This window comes from Capsella rubella, unplaced genomic scaffold (genome assembly GCF_000375325.1).
Source record: "Capsella rubella cultivar Monte Gargano unplaced genomic scaffold, Caprub1_0 scaffold_8, whole genome shotgun sequence".
Taxonomy (NCBI): Eukaryota; Viridiplantae; Streptophyta; class Magnoliopsida; order Brassicales; family Brassicaceae; genus Capsella; species Capsella rubella.
The window spans coordinates 11,716,420-11,732,213 of record NW_006238916.1 but is presented as its reverse complement, the minus strand read 5'-3'; the positions used below and the strand labels follow the sequence as shown (position 1 = coordinate 11,732,213).

Genomic DNA, 15,794 nt, shown 5'->3' with positions numbered 1-15,794 from the left:
GAATGACTGGATTGTCTTATTTTCACAAAAATATAATCATATAAAAATGAAAAGTGAAGTATATTGATTAATAAAAAATTAATATCATTAACTAGATATCAAATCTTATATGTTAATTTTGATTGCTAATTCATTTTTTTAAAATAATATATTTTCGCTTTATAATTTTAATAAATTAAATAAATTAGTATTTGACAATTTTCTCCTTCATCACAATTAATCTCTTCTGAAAAACCTATATTTGTAACGACATTTAAATGTAATTACATATCCTTAGTAACGTTGTTTTTATAATATACTTCCAAGAAAGAGGGATTGCAAACTAAACTCTTGATCATGGATTGGATAAAACAATTCTCAATGTTTTCCTTTCTTTTCCCCGTATAGAGCCACGTTCACTTGGTTATACACTTATACTAGTAATTAATTTGTGACCAGGCCATATTCATATAAGGGTTAATTATAATAATAAGATAAATTTTAAATGCTTTATTGAGAAAAACCTGTTACATTACATAGAGAGTTCTCTAAAGATATGACCTCACACTTCGCCAGCAAAAAAAAACATGAACACTTATTATACTTTGATCTGCTAACAGTTAAGTGTAGAGACTAATTAAGAACTATTCTTGTTATCAAGTGTGTGTGGGTGAGTTAGAGTTGATGCGTGCACAGTTGTCCTTGAGGAGAGGTGGGAAGAATGGGTTTAACGGAAACATATGAGGCCAACAGTTTGCATCCACGGTCGAAAACGCTTTGCAACATGCACCTTCGACGTTTTCAAACTTGCCAGAGAAAATTGATTTGGAGATCTGAAGCACACATCCTTCAACGTTGAAAAGAGACGTCCAACATTTTACCAGATCAATAGGTGAACCGGGAGGGAAGAGCCCAGGACTCAGTGGAGGGAGTTTCACTTGAGCTGCTCCTTGAGTGACAAAAGTTGCAGCACAAAGGCATACAACTAAGATCATTGAGACAATGGTTTTGCTTCCCATTTTCTTATTACTCCTTTTTAAGACTTTTTTGTTGTTGTTGTTGTTTGCTTTAGACTTTTTTATATGCTTTGATGAATTTGGATATACGAAGAAACTTAGAATTTATAGGATCTTGAAACAAGTTGTTATTAAACAAATAGACGAGTTACAAAATCACTTATTAAGTTGCGTTTCAAAATGTAACTCATGTTTGGATTTAATTAATGAGTTAAATTATCTGACATGAAAATAAAGTTGATGAGTAAATTGAGTTTTGACTGACATGTAGTATAATGTATGTTCTTGTTTCAGTTTTGAAACGTGGAACTAATTCAAGTATTCAACTAGTTACTGATTAATTAGATTTGTAGTATGAATCAGTTACTCTACTTTTGTTTTAAGCTTTCCTTTAATTAAAGTTATAAACACACTTAAGTAACCTCTTTCTGGTTTAGGAGTTTACTTCCAAACCCGGTTATGGTAGCTAGCTAGACGAGGTCCAAGTTTAGGTGGTGGATAGAATATCCTAGCAATTTGTATCATTATTTCATATTTTTAGTTTTGTTAATTACTACTCAATCATATTTGTTACATAAGGTTAAGTTAGCGAGACCAAGTCTAAAAGTGAATTTCTTATGAGCTAGCTGATAGTATGTAGATCATAATAAAACATTGCGAGGCAAACATATTTTCCCTGGAAAGTAATGATAATGCCAATATTACTAAAAAAAAAGTAACCTAATTTTCAAGTGATAACAATTGCAGATTGATCAGTAAATTTTACGTCCAATATAGTCAGTTGAGTCAAATTAATTAATTCGAACGTAAATTATATGTAGTTGGCTCTCTAATCAACTTCATAAACTTCTCCATCACATGTACGTTGGTTATAAACTCTAGTGCTATTGCAATGAAGTATAAATTTCACTTTGTCACGTTTAATTTATTATTATTATGGTAATCGAAGTTTGTATGTTGAAGATAGAGTTACTTTGTCCCAAGAAAAAAGCTAGCTCAATAAATAGATTCTATATATATATATATATATATATATATATATATAAACGTATTGCATTCGACATAAGACTTATTAGAACATGAATAACAAGAGTTTCAATAGAATTTAAAGCTAAATGATGAATAATGGTCCACTTTCTTGTCGAATTCTCACTTGTGTGCAGGCAAATTGGGAACGATATGTGCACAATTGTCTTTAATAAGAGGGGGAAAGAAGGGGTTCAACGGAAACATATGAGGCCAACAGTTAGCATCAATGGTCGAATATGCCTTGCAACATGCGACTCCTACATTTCCAAATTTTCCAGTGAAAACTGATTTGTATAGCTCGAGTACACATCCATGGACGTTGAAGAGGGATGACCAACATTTCCCTAAATCGATAGGAGAATAACTCGGTGGAGATTTTGGTCGTGGTGGTTGCTGATCATGAGCTACTGCTCCTGGAGTGATCAAAACCAAGGCACATAAGACTACAGCTAGGACCACGGAGGCAATGGCTCTTGCTTTGCTTTCCATCTCTCTAATCAAAAATCTTATCTCTTTCTTTTTGTTTTCTCTTGTTTCTTTTCACTTTGATGCTTGGGGATGATTTGGTTATGTGAAGAATCTTGGAATTTATAGAGTGAGAACAAAGAGGGTGATAATTTACGTTATTAATTAGACACGAGTTATATGTTTATAAACTATATCACCAACGGTAGAAGAATTTTAAAGATGTTAGAAAGTAACCCATGTTGAGTAAATTGTGTTCAGTTTGACCTATTAAGTTCTTCATTCTGTCAAACTCAAGGTAAAACGATAGCTTCAAGTAAACTACACAATGTTCCTTTGATCCTTTCAAGTTGCAATGATCTAACCCCAAATAACGAAAAACAATTTAGTTTATTTATTTGTTTTGCTCACATACAACAAAACCAGAAGTCTTCGTCATTATCATTCAGACAATATCCAGCCAAAATCAGTTTTAAATGGAATTTTACAAAGAACCCAAAAACGACGAGACAAACATTTGAGAACCAAAAAGAAATAGAGCCGGACTTGTTTTGATGTTCTTCAGCTACTTATTGCAATATGCAGACAGAGAGACCTCATGATATGATAGATAAGCACACGAAATTGAAACCCCAAAAAGACAAAGCTTCTAGACGGCGATTCCAAGGGACTTCTTGAACTTCTCTACCTCTAAGTAGACAGTTGAGTAAGGCAGGAACTCAGAGAAGTAATCTCCGCTTAAGTGGTTGATGGCCACAGCGAGTTTTGGGATCTCTAGGGTTTCTTCGTTGGTTAGGGTTCTAATGAATCTTGCTGGATTGCCTCCCCATAGTTCACCTGATGGGATCCTTCTTCCTGGCGGCACAACTGATCCCGCTTCCAGGATTGATCGGGTCTCAACCAGAGATCCTTCCATTAGTATTGAGTGCTGCCCGATGATGCACTCTGGTTCGATGGTACATGATCTCAGAAGACTGTATGCACCCACTGTCACGTACCTGTCGATAATTGTCGCTGCTGGTAATCCTGAAAATTTAAAGTAGACAGTAAACCTAGAATCAAAATTTGTAGTTCATCATATCACAGGTAAGAACTGCAGAAAAGAGTCAAGATTTGGTGCAATTTGTAAAGCAAAACCAAGACATACTCTAGCCTTAAAAAGATAAAAAAGAACTTTCATCAATGTGACCAGAAACATTATTGAATAGATACTGTCATAGTGCTGCTAAGCCAGGTAAAACAAGGATGGTCTCTCTAAGTAAAACTTTGATATAGAACCTTGCTTCAACCTTGGAGCAAACACAAGCTCACATCCATGCGATACAGCTTAATCATCATATAATCAAAACCAAGCTCACATCCATGTGATAAAGCTTAATCATCATAATATCCCAATTCCAGTCACGAGTAACCAGAGAACTGAAACATTGCAGAGTTCTCTCAATAACTTAAAAACCCTTTACCGAGACATTGTTTCCAAATTTTTTTGCCAGGAAACTTCTTAGTGCTACACAAGATGAGTTTTTTGTAGTATCTACCGTGCTAATCTATTCAATTCTTGATATTGAGCTCAATCTTTAGTGAGTTTATTGATTTTCTGTAGCACTAATTACCTAAAGCACTACGCATTTACGCACATACTCGTCTAAGTTTTTGACACCCTTTTTATAAGCATTTGATAACTGAAAAGGGACGATAAGAAAACCCTAAATCCCAATCAACATTGTCTTGATTCCATACCAGAAATTAGATAATCAGAACACAAATTTCGAAAAAATGGAGAGAAGAGAGCACTAACCAGTTGGGGAGGACCACGCGGCATGAACAACACACCGTTCCTGTACATTCGAGCAGAATCCGACGGTGATTTTGTTGAGATCGCCGCGCAAAACGGCACCGTTCCAAACAGACGAGCCGTCCCAGACTGTGACTTGACCGGCCAACACAACATTTGGTGCAACGTAGGCGTCAACGGCTACCTTCGGAAGCCACTGTCCCAAAGGAATGATCTGTCGTTGGCCTCTGTAGTCCCACTTCACCCGATCCGGCGACGGCGACACCGTCAATTGCGGTTTAGGCACTTCTGTCTTTGTAGCCAACGCAGCTTCCGCAGCGAAGCAGCGACGGATCAGGTTAGTAGTTACTCCTCTCCGAGAAAATCGAGCTATTGAAGTCGCCATTGCTATGGATTCTGGATTTCTTGGAGGATTTGCAAAGAGAGAAAGAGAGAGAGTGGTCGTCGAAAGATTCAGCTGAAATTGAACGAGATACAAATTGGGGTTTTTAATGGGCCAATATAAGCCCAATAATAAAAAGCAAACGTTGTCGTTTTAATAAGCCTTATCAGCTTAATTTTAGTAATTATGATTTATTGTCAAGTAGCACTTGAAAAACTAAGAACCAAGAACTAAACTAAACCAGATCACAACCAAATTGATGCATACAAGATCCAAAAAGTAAAAATAGAATAAGAAATTTTTGATTATATTCACAAAACCGAAAATGTTACAAACAAATCCAGAGATCTTACAATCAAAATAACAAAAACAGAACCGGTTTTGTTCTGGCTACACAGTTTAACCGGAATAGATGTGGACGTTAATGGCGATTGTGAAGATAGTGATGAGACCAAAGAAGATGATGGCGTGAACAAGAATAGACGCGCCACTGGTCTGCATATTCCCGAATTCGACAACTCGACCTCCCGCCGGAATCTGGAAAAGTAGTCCCGGCGATAGAACCACGAAGAGGATCACGGCGATCAACACTGGCCCCCAATCCGCCATAACTTCTTCTTGTTCTAGTCTTCTAGAGAGAGAGAGAGATTAGAACGCACAAATTTGAAGAGAGAGAGAGAGAGAGAGAGAGAGAGTGGGGAAGGAGCTGGAGTTTTTTTGGTTTTTTGTTTAGAGACGAAGCTTCTCGTGGGATGTGAAAGCTAATGGTCTGGTGAACCAATTGGTGATATCCACGTGGACATACTTTAGTTTTAAATAGTTATTAATTTATTTTGGGGGAAACTATTTCGAACAACGTGAATCTTATAGGTGAGGAGGTCTTTAGTATGTATGGGCTTTGAGTTTTCGGCCCAACATGCTATTTCATAAAGCTTTGATTTAATTGTTGTGACATTAATTATTTTTCTCTTTCTTTTTTTTTGGGTCAAAATTGTTGGGACATTCATTTTTTTTGGGTCAAAATTGTTGAGACGATCACTTATCAACATATAAATATTCAACATTTCTTTCGTCCAAAAAATATATTCAACATTACTATATATATATATATATATATATATTTTTAAAAAATTGAAGTACATTGAGACAGAGTGGATATAGTTTAATTTTAATTTTTGTTTATAATCTAGACGTTTTTCTATCCAGATAGAACATACATTTTTTTTTAAAGTCTCCCATTTAAAATCTTTCTGTTTTATTTAAGAAAAAATCAGTTAGAATTTACTGTGTCGTAGACCAAAAAAATCCAATTGCTAAAAAGAAAGAGTAAAGACAAATCCAATTATCAAAAAAAAACATTAAAAGATCCAGAAAGTATCAACTCGTGTGTATGACCAAAAATAGAGAATGACCATAATACCCTTTGCCAAATGAGAAACAAATCTTTGATCCACTTGTCTAGTCCTAAAGGTTTGAGGACAACACTGTCAATAACAAATTATAAGAAATCAATATATGTATTGCCAAAATAAAAAGCAGAAGACCAAAAAAAAAAAGGTAGCGATCGTCCAAATTATAGAGAGCATCAAAATCAAAAGACTCCGATTGGGGGAAAAGCACAAAATAAAAAACGTTTTACAGAGAAATAATTATATTTCTTTCTAATTTTCATTTTCCCATCACTTTCCCGGGAGAATCAATCTCTGTAATCCTTTTTCTCTCGCAAATCGTCGTTTTCTCTTTTGCCGTTATCTCTCTGACGAACCATTTGACAATAGAGAGAGATAGAGCATCTACGAAACGGAACTAATCCCAACTTCGTTTGAGCTCAAGTTTTTGTTTTTTAATAATCCATTTATTGACCCTTCGACGAATTGGTCTGGTAATACAGCTTTGCTTGTCTTCTTTTTCTGATTCTTTTAGTGTTTTGTTTTGCTTGATTCGTTGCGTTTTCGCAAAAAACTTTCCTTATTGGAATTTGTTAAATTCATTTTAATCAAAATCGTTGATTACGGTAAGCGTTGACGATTCCGAGGGTTTGAATTCTTCTAAAATCAATACAGTAGAAAATGGCAAGCCAAGGCGGGTCATCAAGACGGAGCTTATCTGTTACGACTGCGTCATTGCACGGCAAGAAGAAATCTATGGATATCGGCGAACGACTTCCCGACTCTGGCCGCAGATCTCTTACTGTTTCTCGTTCCCCTTTGTAAGTCTCATCTTTATACTGCAAACCGAGACAACGTTTAGCTTCTAGGCCAGATTTTGGTTTCTTTAGATATAAAGTATACATTAGTATTAAGCTTAGGTGATTTTATTTATATCTATGATGCTTTGGATTTTGATCAGGGGTTTAACAGGAGGCGAGCGAACTGTTAAGCGGTTAAGGCTTTCCAAAGCTCTTACAGTTCCAGCAACCACCACTATATATGAAGCTTGTAAACGCATGGCTTCACGAAGAGTTGATGCATTACTCTTGACTGACGCTAATGAAATGCTTTGTGGGATTCTTACAGATAAGGTTTGTCACTATGACTGCTCCAAGCTTTAAGAAACACCTTGCAAGGAAATGGAGACTTATCATCTTGCTGTCTTTTTTTCTTTTGCATTTTCAGGACATAGCTACAAGAGTGATTTCACAGGAACTTAATGTCGAGGAAACACCTGTCTCCAAGGTTATGACGAAGAATCCAATGTTTGTTCTCTCAGAAACACTTGCTGTTGAAGCCCTTCAAAAGATGGTCCAAGGTTTGTCTAATTGTTTTTAAGTTAGAGAAAACTGATGTCCATCTGAAGAACCCTGTGTATGGATCCTTAATGAGGCTATATGTTAACATACTACAGGAAAATTTAGACATCTGCCTGTTGTTGAAAATGGCGAAGTTATTGCTTTATTAGATATAGCAAAGTGTCTGTATGATGCGATTGCTCGTATGGAGAGGGCAGCTGAGAAAGGTAAGGCAATAGCTGCTGCTGTTGAAGGTGTTGAAAAAAGCTGGGGAACAAATACTTCAGGTGGGAAGGAGCTGAATCTCTCCTGCATAAAACTCTTTTATCTTTTGCTTCTTACTTTATTTTATCAGATTCTGAATGTCTAGTATGTTGATTTTTCATGTAGTTCCTAACACCTTCATTGAAACACTACGAGACCGGATGTTTAGACCTTCTTTATCAACAATTATACCAGATGATACAAAGTAGGTAATCTCTTCTTTTTCTAATTAAATTCTGTGTTTGTATTGTTTTCTTTCCCATCAATTATGTTCTTTTAAGTTTTAACTTAACACTGGTTTTGTTCAGGGTTTTGAAAGTCTCACCGACCGATACAGTGTTGACAGTAACTAAGAAGATGGTTGAATTTCAATCAAGTTGTGCAGTTGTAATGATCGAGGACAAGCTTCAAGGAATATTTACGTGAGTTATCCAACTTTCTGAAAGCTTTTGAAGTTGTATAGATTCCGAAAGCCTTACACTCATCCTTATTTCCCGGTTCAAGTGTTTCTAGTAACTTCCATTCAGACACTATAATATTAGCGGACTAATAGGACTTCTTGTACTTCTGCAAAAATCAATACATAAAACTAAAATCGATAGATTTATTCAAGAGAATCCCCATTCAACTAAACCACATGTACCAAATTAGATTCCCTGATGCCGAACAGAACTCTCTAGTCTCCTATCCTGACTCTAACTAACTTGTAACTGACGTATGCGTTGGCTAAATTTTTCTGCCTTCCTTTTGAATACTTGTCACTAACTTTCAAGAGTTTTGTTCTTATTTATCTAGTTCCAAGGATATACTGATGCGGGTTGTGGCTGAAAATCTTCCTCCATCTGAGACTCTAGTGGAAAAGGTAGGATTAAAAACTATTCTCCTTCTCAGACTCTGGGTCTTGTACTTTCAAGTATTAAGTTTTGAATCAATTTTTCAGCTTTTATATTCTTATTTTCAGTTTAGTGAGTTTAATCGTTTGTATTTATTCATCAATGAGTAGGTTATGACTCAGAATCCAGAATCTACGATTGTTGACACACCAATTGTTGAAGCTCTGCACATCATGCACGAGGGAAAATTCTTACACCTTCCCGTTACTGACAAAGGTGAAAATTCTGAAACTTTTTCAATTGTAAAGTCTTATGAAAACTAAAAATGTAAACATATGTAAACAACAAGGGTTTCTGATTGCAGAAGGAGATGTAGTTGCCGTTGTAGATGTAATCAATGTCACTCACGCTGCTGTTGCCACAGTAACTCCCGATTTCTTGAAACTTCTGTAAATTATTTCATTTTAAGCAAAGCCACTATTTTCTAGAGACATGTTTTCAAGTGTGTAGTATATTTTAATGTGTACAGGCTGGAACCACTGCGGGAATAGGTAATGAGGCAACAAACACAATGATGCAAAAGTTTTGGGATTCAGCAATGGCTTTGTCTCCTAATGAGGACGACGAGGACTCAAGAAGGTCACTATCTAGGCTCTATTAAATACTGTTAATCAAGTTTCTTTTCACATTAAGCCGTGGTTTTACTGACTGGAAAACACTTTGTTCCAGTGAGAGCTCCATGAAAGTTGCTTCTGAAGCTGAGACAGGAAAATCCTTTCCATTTGCGAATACATTTTCTTTCAAGATCGAAGACAAAAAGCACAGAAAACACAGATTCATAAGCGGTACACAGAATCTTGGTTTTTGTTCGCCAGTCAAACTGTTATAATCTTGCTTTTACTCAGTTGGATTGGTCCTTACATTGCAGACACTCGGAGTTTGACAGAAGTGATAACCGCAATCATTCAGAGGGTAGGAGATGATATCGATCCAGATAATTTACCCCAAATTTTGGTATGTAAACATTTGTTGTTACAAAAAACAATGATGCAATCATTTGCGCAGTCTTCTCTCGCCAGCCCTGAAATGTTATAAACTTATAATGATGGTTATGTGCAGTATGAAGATGAAGACCACGATAAAGTGTTGTTGGCTTCAGATAGTGACCTTCAAGCAGCCATAGAACATGCAAAATCAATTGGCTGGAAGGTAAAATAGATATATGAACAGCTCTCCTCTTGCTTCATACCTGTGTTTGATATAAGTGAAGAACTTCAACACCATTTGCTTTCTAAATTGATGATTGGATCGTTACAAATTGCAGAGTCTGAGATTACATTTGGATGATTCAAGAGAAGGCAAAGGAAGACGAAGGAGAAGAGCGACAGTATCAGCAGAATCGATGGAGTATGTAGAGACAGACGCTTGGGCTGCTGCTTACAGTGGAGTTGCGGCTGGTGCTGCATTAGTAGCTGGTCTTGGTTTTATGGCTTATCTCAAAAGATTCGGAAATTAACTTCTCAAAAAACACAACAAAAAGTGTTTCTTTAACAGATCAATACAAACAAAAATGGAAATAGATACTCAGGTTTTGAAGGTTTTGTCTGAAATATTTTTTTATATACACAAAAGTAACTTTGAGATTTTTCTGGTTTCATGAAAATTAAAATAACAAATTATCTAAAACTAATACATCAATGAGGAATCCAAGAACAACGCTTCGAATCTTGTCTAAACTGATCTCACTATTGTCAACAACAAAAAAAGACTCAAACAGAACAAGGGCTGTGCCATGTAGAGATATCTGCTATAAGTTCCCGAAATTTATCAATAAGTTCTTTGACATGAACATTCTTCTTTGCAATCTCCTGCAATCACAAAAGTTTCGGTATTTTCATGCCACCAGAGAAGAAAAAATATATATAATCACTTCACATATGTTATTACCATAGAAATCAAACTGACAGATGACTTAAATGCATTCAATAAATTATAAACGTTCCCATGGTTCTTAGAAGTGCTTAAGCTAATGATACATACATTTACACTACAACGTGGAAAAAAAAACTTGGTACTAGAGAATATGAATCAAGTTCAATGCTACGTTCAATGTACAGAAATCGAATAGCAATATGGTAGCAGTGTATTAACACTCTGATAGAAAAATGAAAGAGATGTAGAAACTGCAGAAAGCTTTACCTTTCTGAGACTTAAGGCTTGCTCCTCAAGATTTTCGATTCCATCTTCACTTTCAGGAGATTCCAAACCATTTTCTGTTTCAGATGCTTTTGGCTGCAAGGGATTAAACAAAATCATAATTACGGAACCTGGAATAGCTCTCATTTTGATGAATTAGCTTCATAGGTGCAGGGAAAAGTTCACAACAAATGAAGAAGAAGATACTTTACAATCAATAGATCCTTCATCTAAACTCCTATCATTGCCCTTTTGATTGGATCAGAATGGTGTTAGATTACTCTACTGATTCAAATAAGCCCTAGAAATTCCGATTTCCATTGTCCAGCAACAAATCTCAGAACAAAAGACTTCTCAAAATAGTTAGCAACATCACAACATTATATTTGAAAGTGCAGATCTTTCAATAGGCAATACCTTCTGCGAATTGGGAATCGCAGCAAGAACAGCACGAAGCGAAGTCACTGAGTTCTTATATCGGAGACTCGCCTCATCCAGAGCACTATTCCCACTTCCTCCACCGCCGCCACCAGATTCCGAATGATGCGATGTTTCATCAATCGCAGCCGCATCGGCGGAAACAAGAGCCGTGCCATTAGAACCCGTCGTCGTCGCCATGGCGGAGCTCGCGGTGGCTGATGTAGACCACAAGGAAGGGTTACATAGCTCGTCATTCATAGCTGAAATTATCTGGAACGCCGCTTCAATAGTTTCTTCCAAATGCTTCTCTCCTTCCGTCGCCAGCTCCTGTGTCGTCATCGTCGTCGTCGAGACTTGTTTCTTCTCCGTCAGTGACAATGTAGCACGCCATGTTACGACGCCGTTTATCAAAGCTTAATACTACGTCGTTTAAAGGAGTATACTTTATAGAGTAATGAAAAAAAAAATAGAAAATTAATGTCAAGAGAATAGGAAATCTCTGACAAAAAAGAAAAAGGAAAACAAATCAGCTACATCGCTGTCCACCTTATCCACTATTGCTCCAATCCATTTGACGAAAACAATCTAAAACGCTCTTTGATCTTTTGATCCAATCACAACGCATAGATCCAATGGACAACAACAACAACAACAACAACAACCAACCACCACCACCAACCTCCGTGTATCCTCCTAATTCCGCCGTCACCACCGTAATCCCTCCTCCCCCACCTGGATCCACATCAATCATCGCCGGCGGAGGAGGAGGAGGAGCGACGTACCACCACCTCCTCCAGCAACAACAACAACAGCTTCAAATGTTCTGGACATACCAGAGACAAGAGATCGAACAGGTAAACGATTTCAAAAACCATCAGCTTCCTCTTGCTCGGATCAAAAAAATCATGAAAGCTGATGAAGATGTGCGTATGATCTCCGCGGAAGCACCGATTCTATTCGCTAAAGCCTGTGAGCTTTTCATCCTTGAGCTTACGATTAGATCTTGGCTTCACGCAGAAGAGAATAAGCGTCGTACGCTTCAGAAAAATGATATCGCTGCTGCGATTACTAGAACCGATATCTTCGATTTCCTTGTTGATATTGTTCCTAGGGAAGAGATCAAGGAGGAGGAAGATGCTGCTGCTGCGGCGGCGGCTCTCGGAGGAGGAGGAATGGTGCCTCAAGCCGCGAGTGGTGTTCCTTATTATTATCCGCCGATGGGACAACCGGCGGTTCCCGGAGGTATGATGATTGGAAGACCGGCGATGGATCCTAGCGGTGTTTATGCTCAGCCTCCTTCTCAGGCATGGCAAAGCGTTTGGCAGAACTCAGCTGGTGGTGGTGGTGATGATGTGTCTTACGGAAGTGGAGGAAGTAGCGGCCATGGAAATCTCGATAGCCAGGGGTAAGCGAATTTTAATTTGAAAGCAATGTAGCTTGTTTGAATTCGGTCATCTAGGGTTCTTAAGATTCTTTATGAGATTACTTTGTTTAGTCTTAGAGGAATTGTACATTACAGTAATGTGGCTTGTAGTTACAGCAATGTAGCTTGTTGAATTCGATTATCTAGGGTGCCTAAGATTCTTCATGAGCTTGTTTTGATTGTTCTATAGGAATGTATCAGCTTCAATTCCAAGAAATGTTCGTTGTTTCTGATCAAATATGCTAAATTGTATAGATAGTCCCACCATTGTTTCTCAAATAACCTAGCTCAATTACTGTATCATCTGCTCATTTCTTGAGCTTCATAAACAAAAACTTTGTAAATTGCACAGTTTTGACTCTCACACATTTTCACAATGCTGTGCAGTTGAGCTATGGAACCAGAAGCGGAGATCATCATCGACCCTGCGTTGAATTTTGCAAGTGTCTGTTTGTGATTTAATGGCTTACTGGAAAGAGAGAGAGAGAGAGAGTATAAACAAACAAAAATTCTCCTTTAATTCTTCCTGTTAACTTATAAGTTATTGCAGCAAAACTGCAGACTTGCTTAACTCCATATATATAATCTAATGTGCAGCAGATTCTAATTTATGTTATTGTATTTTCTTAGTCTTGCTCCTAATCAAACAGAGCCTATATGTTATGAATGGATATCGAAATTTTTTCAAGGTTTCTTTGAAGGAACCAATATGACAGGTTTGTAGTTTGTACAGCTTGTAAATCTCAGGCAAACTCGAATCAGAGAGCCTAACTTAATGCTGAGAAATCAGATATAATTTCGAACCGCTATTTTATTATTCGACCGTCGTATCTTACTGTAACTATTACAGTAGTAAAGTACCACTACAAAGTTCAAACTGTTTTCTTTGTAACCGCTATTTTTTAATCTTTTACAATAGTCTTTATCAATGGAGAAGAAATAATATTGTACGAGAGATGAAGCTACACTTTGTATTTCTGGTTTAGTTAAAATTATATGAAGGCCCAAGAAGGCCCATATACCTATCCATCCAAATTCCAATAGACGCAATCGGACGGGGAACGGCGACTCTCTCTCTCCTCTCTGCCGCTTTGTAAATTTGGTCTTAGCGATTCCCTCTCTCTCTCTCTCCCTCCTCCTTTCTCTCCGCGTCTTCTTTCTTCTTCTCTCTTTGTCGGTCCATCTGCCTCGGCTAGGGTTTATCAGTGAATTTTGGCAATGGAAGCGTCATCGTCTCAGCCACCTGATTCTTCTGATCAAACTGCTTCCAAGTTTCTTACTGACCTTCCTTCTCGCGGTTTCTTGTCTTCTACCGTCGTCTCTTCCAATCCGGTAATTTACTTCGATTTAACTAACTCATTGCCGCCAATTCTTCTTCTTTTTTTGTTTGTAGTTTAAGACCTATTTTGGATTCCGGAATTTTTAAAAAAGTTGGGTTGCGAAAGTGATTGGCTTTGTTGTGCTTACTCAATTTTTGGTTCGAAATTGGTCGTAGAGACACAACTCCGGATGCTACTGATTCAGATCTTCTTGCTCACTTGAGTCGAGTTCCAGATCTTTTTAGTTGTGTAGAATTTAATCAGATGAGTCTTTGTCTGATGGGTTATTCTGAATTTGAGTTGCGGTTCCAAACTTTTTTTGCCCGTAAGCTCTAATTTTCTGCTTTTGCTTTGGATTTTGCCAGTGCCATTGAGTTATATGTGCTTAAAAAGCTTTGATGTTCGTAATCGAATTGTGTAATGTAATGATGATGTGGTGAATTGACTGAATTGTATGGGCTGATGCTATTTGACTAATCTATTTGTGTAGCAATAGCTTTGGTGTCTAAGCTGATTTATACATTTAGTAACTTCCTTTTGTCTAAGATTTCAGGGAAGCTTACGGGTCTACATTTGTGAGCATGACACATCTCCCCCTGGTATTACTTATCTTAAAAAAAAACTCCATTTGTTTTTGCTTTGTTCTACGAGTTTTGTTTTTTTTAGAGACAGTTTTTTGCAGCTATCTCAGAAAGCAATTACTTTTCATTTTCTCTATGGGTTTGAAATGGCTTACTGTGTAAAAGTATATAGGAGTCACCTTACTATCAGTTGCGTTTCAGTAACAGGTGGTTGTTTCCTTCTGAATTTTATTTAACTGTCTGATTAATAAAATTTTACTTGTCGTTGGTCATATATCCAGAAGGACAACATATCAAAACAAACCAGCAAAATATACTTATCAGATCTCTCTTGTTAAAGAAGCAAAAAGGCGAATCTAGCTCGAAAGAGGCCAAAGGAAGTGCTGAAGATGGTCCTAAAAAGAGGTAACTACACACATCTTGATTTGTTCTTACCTCGCTCTCGTGACTAATACTAACTGAAAATTCTGAAATCTCTACTCTGTTATGAGAATTGTCCATTCTTCCTAATGGCTACATAAATGGTGTGTTCATCTTTTGCCTTTTCTTAATCTTAGGGCTGCAAATAGGGCTCTGGACGAAAGAAACCCAGCCAAAAGAGCTGCTAATGTATCTAGACAAGGTCTGCACTTCAATGCTATTTGATTTATTATTTAAAGAAATTCACATGTTACTTGGACTAAAACTATATGTTTCGATCTGTACAGAAGGATCAAGCAGTCGCGCAGGCGAAAAAGAGTTTCAGTCTTTGACTGTTGAGAAACTCCGTGCCCTTCTCAAGGAGAAAGGCCTGCCAACAAAAGGAAGAAAGGCAAGCCAAAACATATGCCCATGTTTTAATTGAAGTCTCTGTTAAAACTCTTTGTAGCTCTTCAATTTTGTGTTGGCGATAGTTTCTTGAAGAATTTGTTGCCTGCTATATAGTGGTGTTGATTCTTGTTGGTTTATCATTCTTGGCTATTGGTTTGCTCATCGATTAATAAACTTGACTGGTCTTGCAGGATGAGCTCATTGCGCGGCTGAAGAGTGCCAACTGAAGTTAAAAGGGATCAAGATTGAGAAAACCACCTGGTGAATATATGTATCTTTAGAGGTTTCCCATTGACATGTGAAAATTGGTGTTGTACTTTATTAAAACATATCTTTTTGATCTAGGGTACTTTAATTTATGAATCTGGTTTGGTTTTGAGATGATTCATCAAAGAGTCATGACATTTGTAACGTGGATTTCATCTTAAAAAAAAAAAAAGAGTTTAATAATCAGAGAAGAGAATCAGGCAAGGCAAACCAAGATTTGACACGCAAGTGAGACACCTAAAAGATTTTTCCAATTCAGTTCACCTACCAAAAAAGTGAAACAAAGT

General features: G+C 37.1%; 7 protein-coding genes across 9 annotated transcripts; 3 read left to right on the top strand and 4 right to left on the bottom strand.

The window, feature by feature from the left end:
- Positions 1-635: 635 nt before the first annotated feature.
- Positions 636-998, bottom strand: LOC17874981. Its single transcript, XM_006282175.1, has one exon. The coding sequence runs from the start codon at positions 996-998 to the stop codon at positions 636-638; it is 363 nt and encodes a 120-aa protein (XP_006282237.1).
- Positions 999-2,860: 1,862 nt separating this feature from the next.
- LOC17877027 (gamma carbonic anhydrase-like 1, mitochondrial) lies at positions 2,861-4,746 on the bottom strand. Its single transcript, XM_006280841.2, has 2 exons — positions 4,288-4,746; positions 2,861-3,515 (listed from the first exon to the last, which is right to left on the bottom strand). The coding sequence occupies exons 1-2, from the start codon at positions 4,667-4,669 to the stop codon at positions 3,139-3,141; spliced, it is 759 nt and encodes a 252-aa protein (XP_006280903.2). The 5' UTR covers positions 4,670-4,746; the 3' UTR covers positions 2,861-3,138.
- Positions 4,747-4,937: 191 nt separating this feature from the next.
- On the bottom strand, positions 4,938-5,374 carry LOC17875684. Its single transcript, XM_006279658.2, has one exon. It carries the CDS (start codon positions 5,273-5,275, stop codon positions 5,066-5,068), a length of 210 nt encoding a protein of 69 aa, XP_006279720.1. The 5' UTR covers positions 5,276-5,374; the 3' UTR covers positions 4,938-5,065.
- Positions 5,375-6,255: 881 nt separating this feature from the next.
- Positions 6,256-10,132, top strand: LOC17875819 (CBS domain-containing protein CBSCBSPB1). 2 transcript variants are annotated; one of them, XM_006281813.2, is made up of 15 exons: positions 6,256-6,548; positions 6,733-6,875; positions 7,016-7,187; positions 7,282-7,414; positions 7,511-7,681; positions 7,785-7,863; positions 7,967-8,080; positions 8,454-8,520; positions 8,662-8,767; positions 8,856-8,914; positions 9,021-9,130; positions 9,221-9,336; positions 9,420-9,505; positions 9,611-9,700; positions 9,816-10,132. In XM_006281813.2, the coding sequence occupies exons 2-15, from the start codon at positions 6,736-6,738 to the stop codon at positions 10,005-10,007; spliced, it is 1,635 nt and encodes a 544-aa protein (XP_006281875.1). In that variant the 5' UTR covers positions 6,256-6,548; positions 6,733-6,735; the 3' UTR covers positions 10,008-10,132. The 2 variants fall into 2 exon arrangements, with proteins under 2 accessions (XP_006281875.1, XP_023635971.1); XM_023780203.1 differs by having other exon boundaries at positions 6,730-6,875.
- On the bottom strand, positions 10,047-11,560 carry LOC17875332 (mediator of RNA polymerase II transcription subunit 30). Its single transcript, XM_006281129.2, has 3 exons — positions 11,105-11,560; positions 10,691-10,783; positions 10,047-10,359 (listed from the first exon to the last, which is right to left on the bottom strand). Exons 1-3 carry the CDS (start codon positions 11,444-11,446, stop codon positions 10,261-10,263), a joined length of 534 nt encoding a protein of 177 aa, XP_006281191.1. The 5' UTR covers positions 11,447-11,560; the 3' UTR covers positions 10,047-10,260.
- Positions 11,561-11,653: 93 nt separating this feature from the next.
- LOC17875688 (nuclear transcription factor Y subunit C-4) lies at positions 11,654-13,177 on the top strand. Of its 2 annotated transcripts, XM_023780210.1 has the most exons (2): positions 11,654-12,512; positions 12,918-13,177. In XM_023780210.1, exons 1-2 carry the CDS (start codon positions 11,740-11,742, stop codon positions 12,919-12,921), a joined length of 777 nt encoding a protein of 258 aa, XP_023635978.1. In that variant the 5' UTR covers positions 11,654-11,739; the 3' UTR covers positions 12,922-13,177. The 2 variants fall into 2 exon arrangements, with proteins under 2 accessions (XP_023635978.1, XP_006282031.1); XM_006281969.2 differs by lacking the exon at positions 12,918-13,177 and having other exon boundaries at positions 11,654-12,516.
- A 421-nt stretch (positions 13,178-13,598) lies between these two features.
- LOC17874632 lies at positions 13,599-15,690 on the top strand. The gene is made up of 6 exons (XM_006281163.2): positions 13,599-13,862; positions 14,403-14,448; positions 14,712-14,835; positions 14,988-15,052; positions 15,138-15,241; positions 15,432-15,690. Exons 1-6 carry the CDS (start codon positions 13,749-13,751, stop codon positions 15,465-15,467), a joined length of 489 nt encoding a protein of 162 aa, XP_006281225.1. The 5' UTR covers positions 13,599-13,748; the 3' UTR covers positions 15,468-15,690.
- Positions 15,691-15,794: the final 104 nt, after the last annotated feature.

What these genes read in the sequence shown, in the direction of transcription:
- LOC17874632 (XM_006281163.2), top strand. Translation starts at nt 13,749, where the DNA reads ATGGAAGCGTCATCGTCTCAGCCACCTGATTCTTCTGATCAAACTGCT. An exon ending in GAAGATGGTCCTAAAAAGAG is followed by an intron (nt 14,836 to 14,987) that starts GTAACTACACAC and finishes TCTTAATCTTAG; the next exon opens with GGCTGCAAATAGGGCTCTGG. An exon ending in TGCCAACAAAAGGAAGAAAG is followed by an intron (nt 15,242 to 15,431) that starts GCAAGCCAAAAC and finishes CTGGTCTTGCAG; the next exon opens with GATGAGCTCATTGCGCGGCT.
- LOC17875688 (XM_023780210.1), top strand. Translation starts at nt 11,740, where the DNA reads ATGGACAACAACAACAACAACAACAACAACCAACCACCACCACCAACC.
- LOC17874981 (XM_006282175.1), bottom strand. Translation starts at nt 998, where the DNA reads ATGGGAAGCAAAACCATTGTCTCAATGATCTTAGTTGTATGCCTTTGT.
- LOC17875332 (XM_006281129.2), bottom strand. Translation starts at nt 11,446, where the DNA reads ATGACGACACAGGAGCTGGCGACGGAAGGAGAGAAGCATTTGGAAGAA. An exon ending in CGATTCCCAATTCGCAGAAG is followed by an intron (nt 10,784 to 11,104) that starts GTATTGCCTATT and finishes AATCCCTTGCAG; the next exon opens with CCAAAAGCATCTGAAACAGA. An exon ending in AAGCCTTAAGTCTCAGAAAG is followed by an intron (nt 10,360 to 10,690) that starts GTAAAGCTTTCT and finishes TTGTGATTGCAG; the next exon opens with GAGATTGCAAAGAAGAATGT.
- LOC17877027 (XM_006280841.2), bottom strand. Translation starts at nt 4,669, where the DNA reads ATGGCGACTTCAATAGCTCGATTTTCTCGGAGAGGAGTAACTACTAAC. An exon ending in CGCGTGGTCCTCCCCAACTG is followed by an intron (nt 3,516 to 4,287) that starts GTTAGTGCTCTC and finishes TTAAATTTTCAG; the next exon opens with GATTACCAGCAGCGACAATT.
- LOC17875684 (XM_006279658.2), bottom strand. Translation starts at nt 5,275, where the DNA reads ATGGCGGATTGGGGGCCAGTGTTGATCGCCGTGATCCTCTTCGTGGTT.
- LOC17875819 (XM_006281813.2), top strand. Translation starts at nt 6,736, where the DNA reads ATGGCAAGCCAAGGCGGGTCATCAAGACGGAGCTTATCTGTTACGACT. An exon ending in CCTTCCCGTTACTGACAAAG is followed by an intron (nt 8,768 to 8,855) that starts GTGAAAATTCTG and finishes TTCTGATTGCAG; the next exon opens with AAGGAGATGTAGTTGCCGTT. An exon ending in GACGACGAGGACTCAAGAAG is followed by an intron (nt 9,131 to 9,220) that starts GTCACTATCTAG and finishes ACTTTGTTCCAG; the next exon opens with TGAGAGCTCCATGAAAGTTG.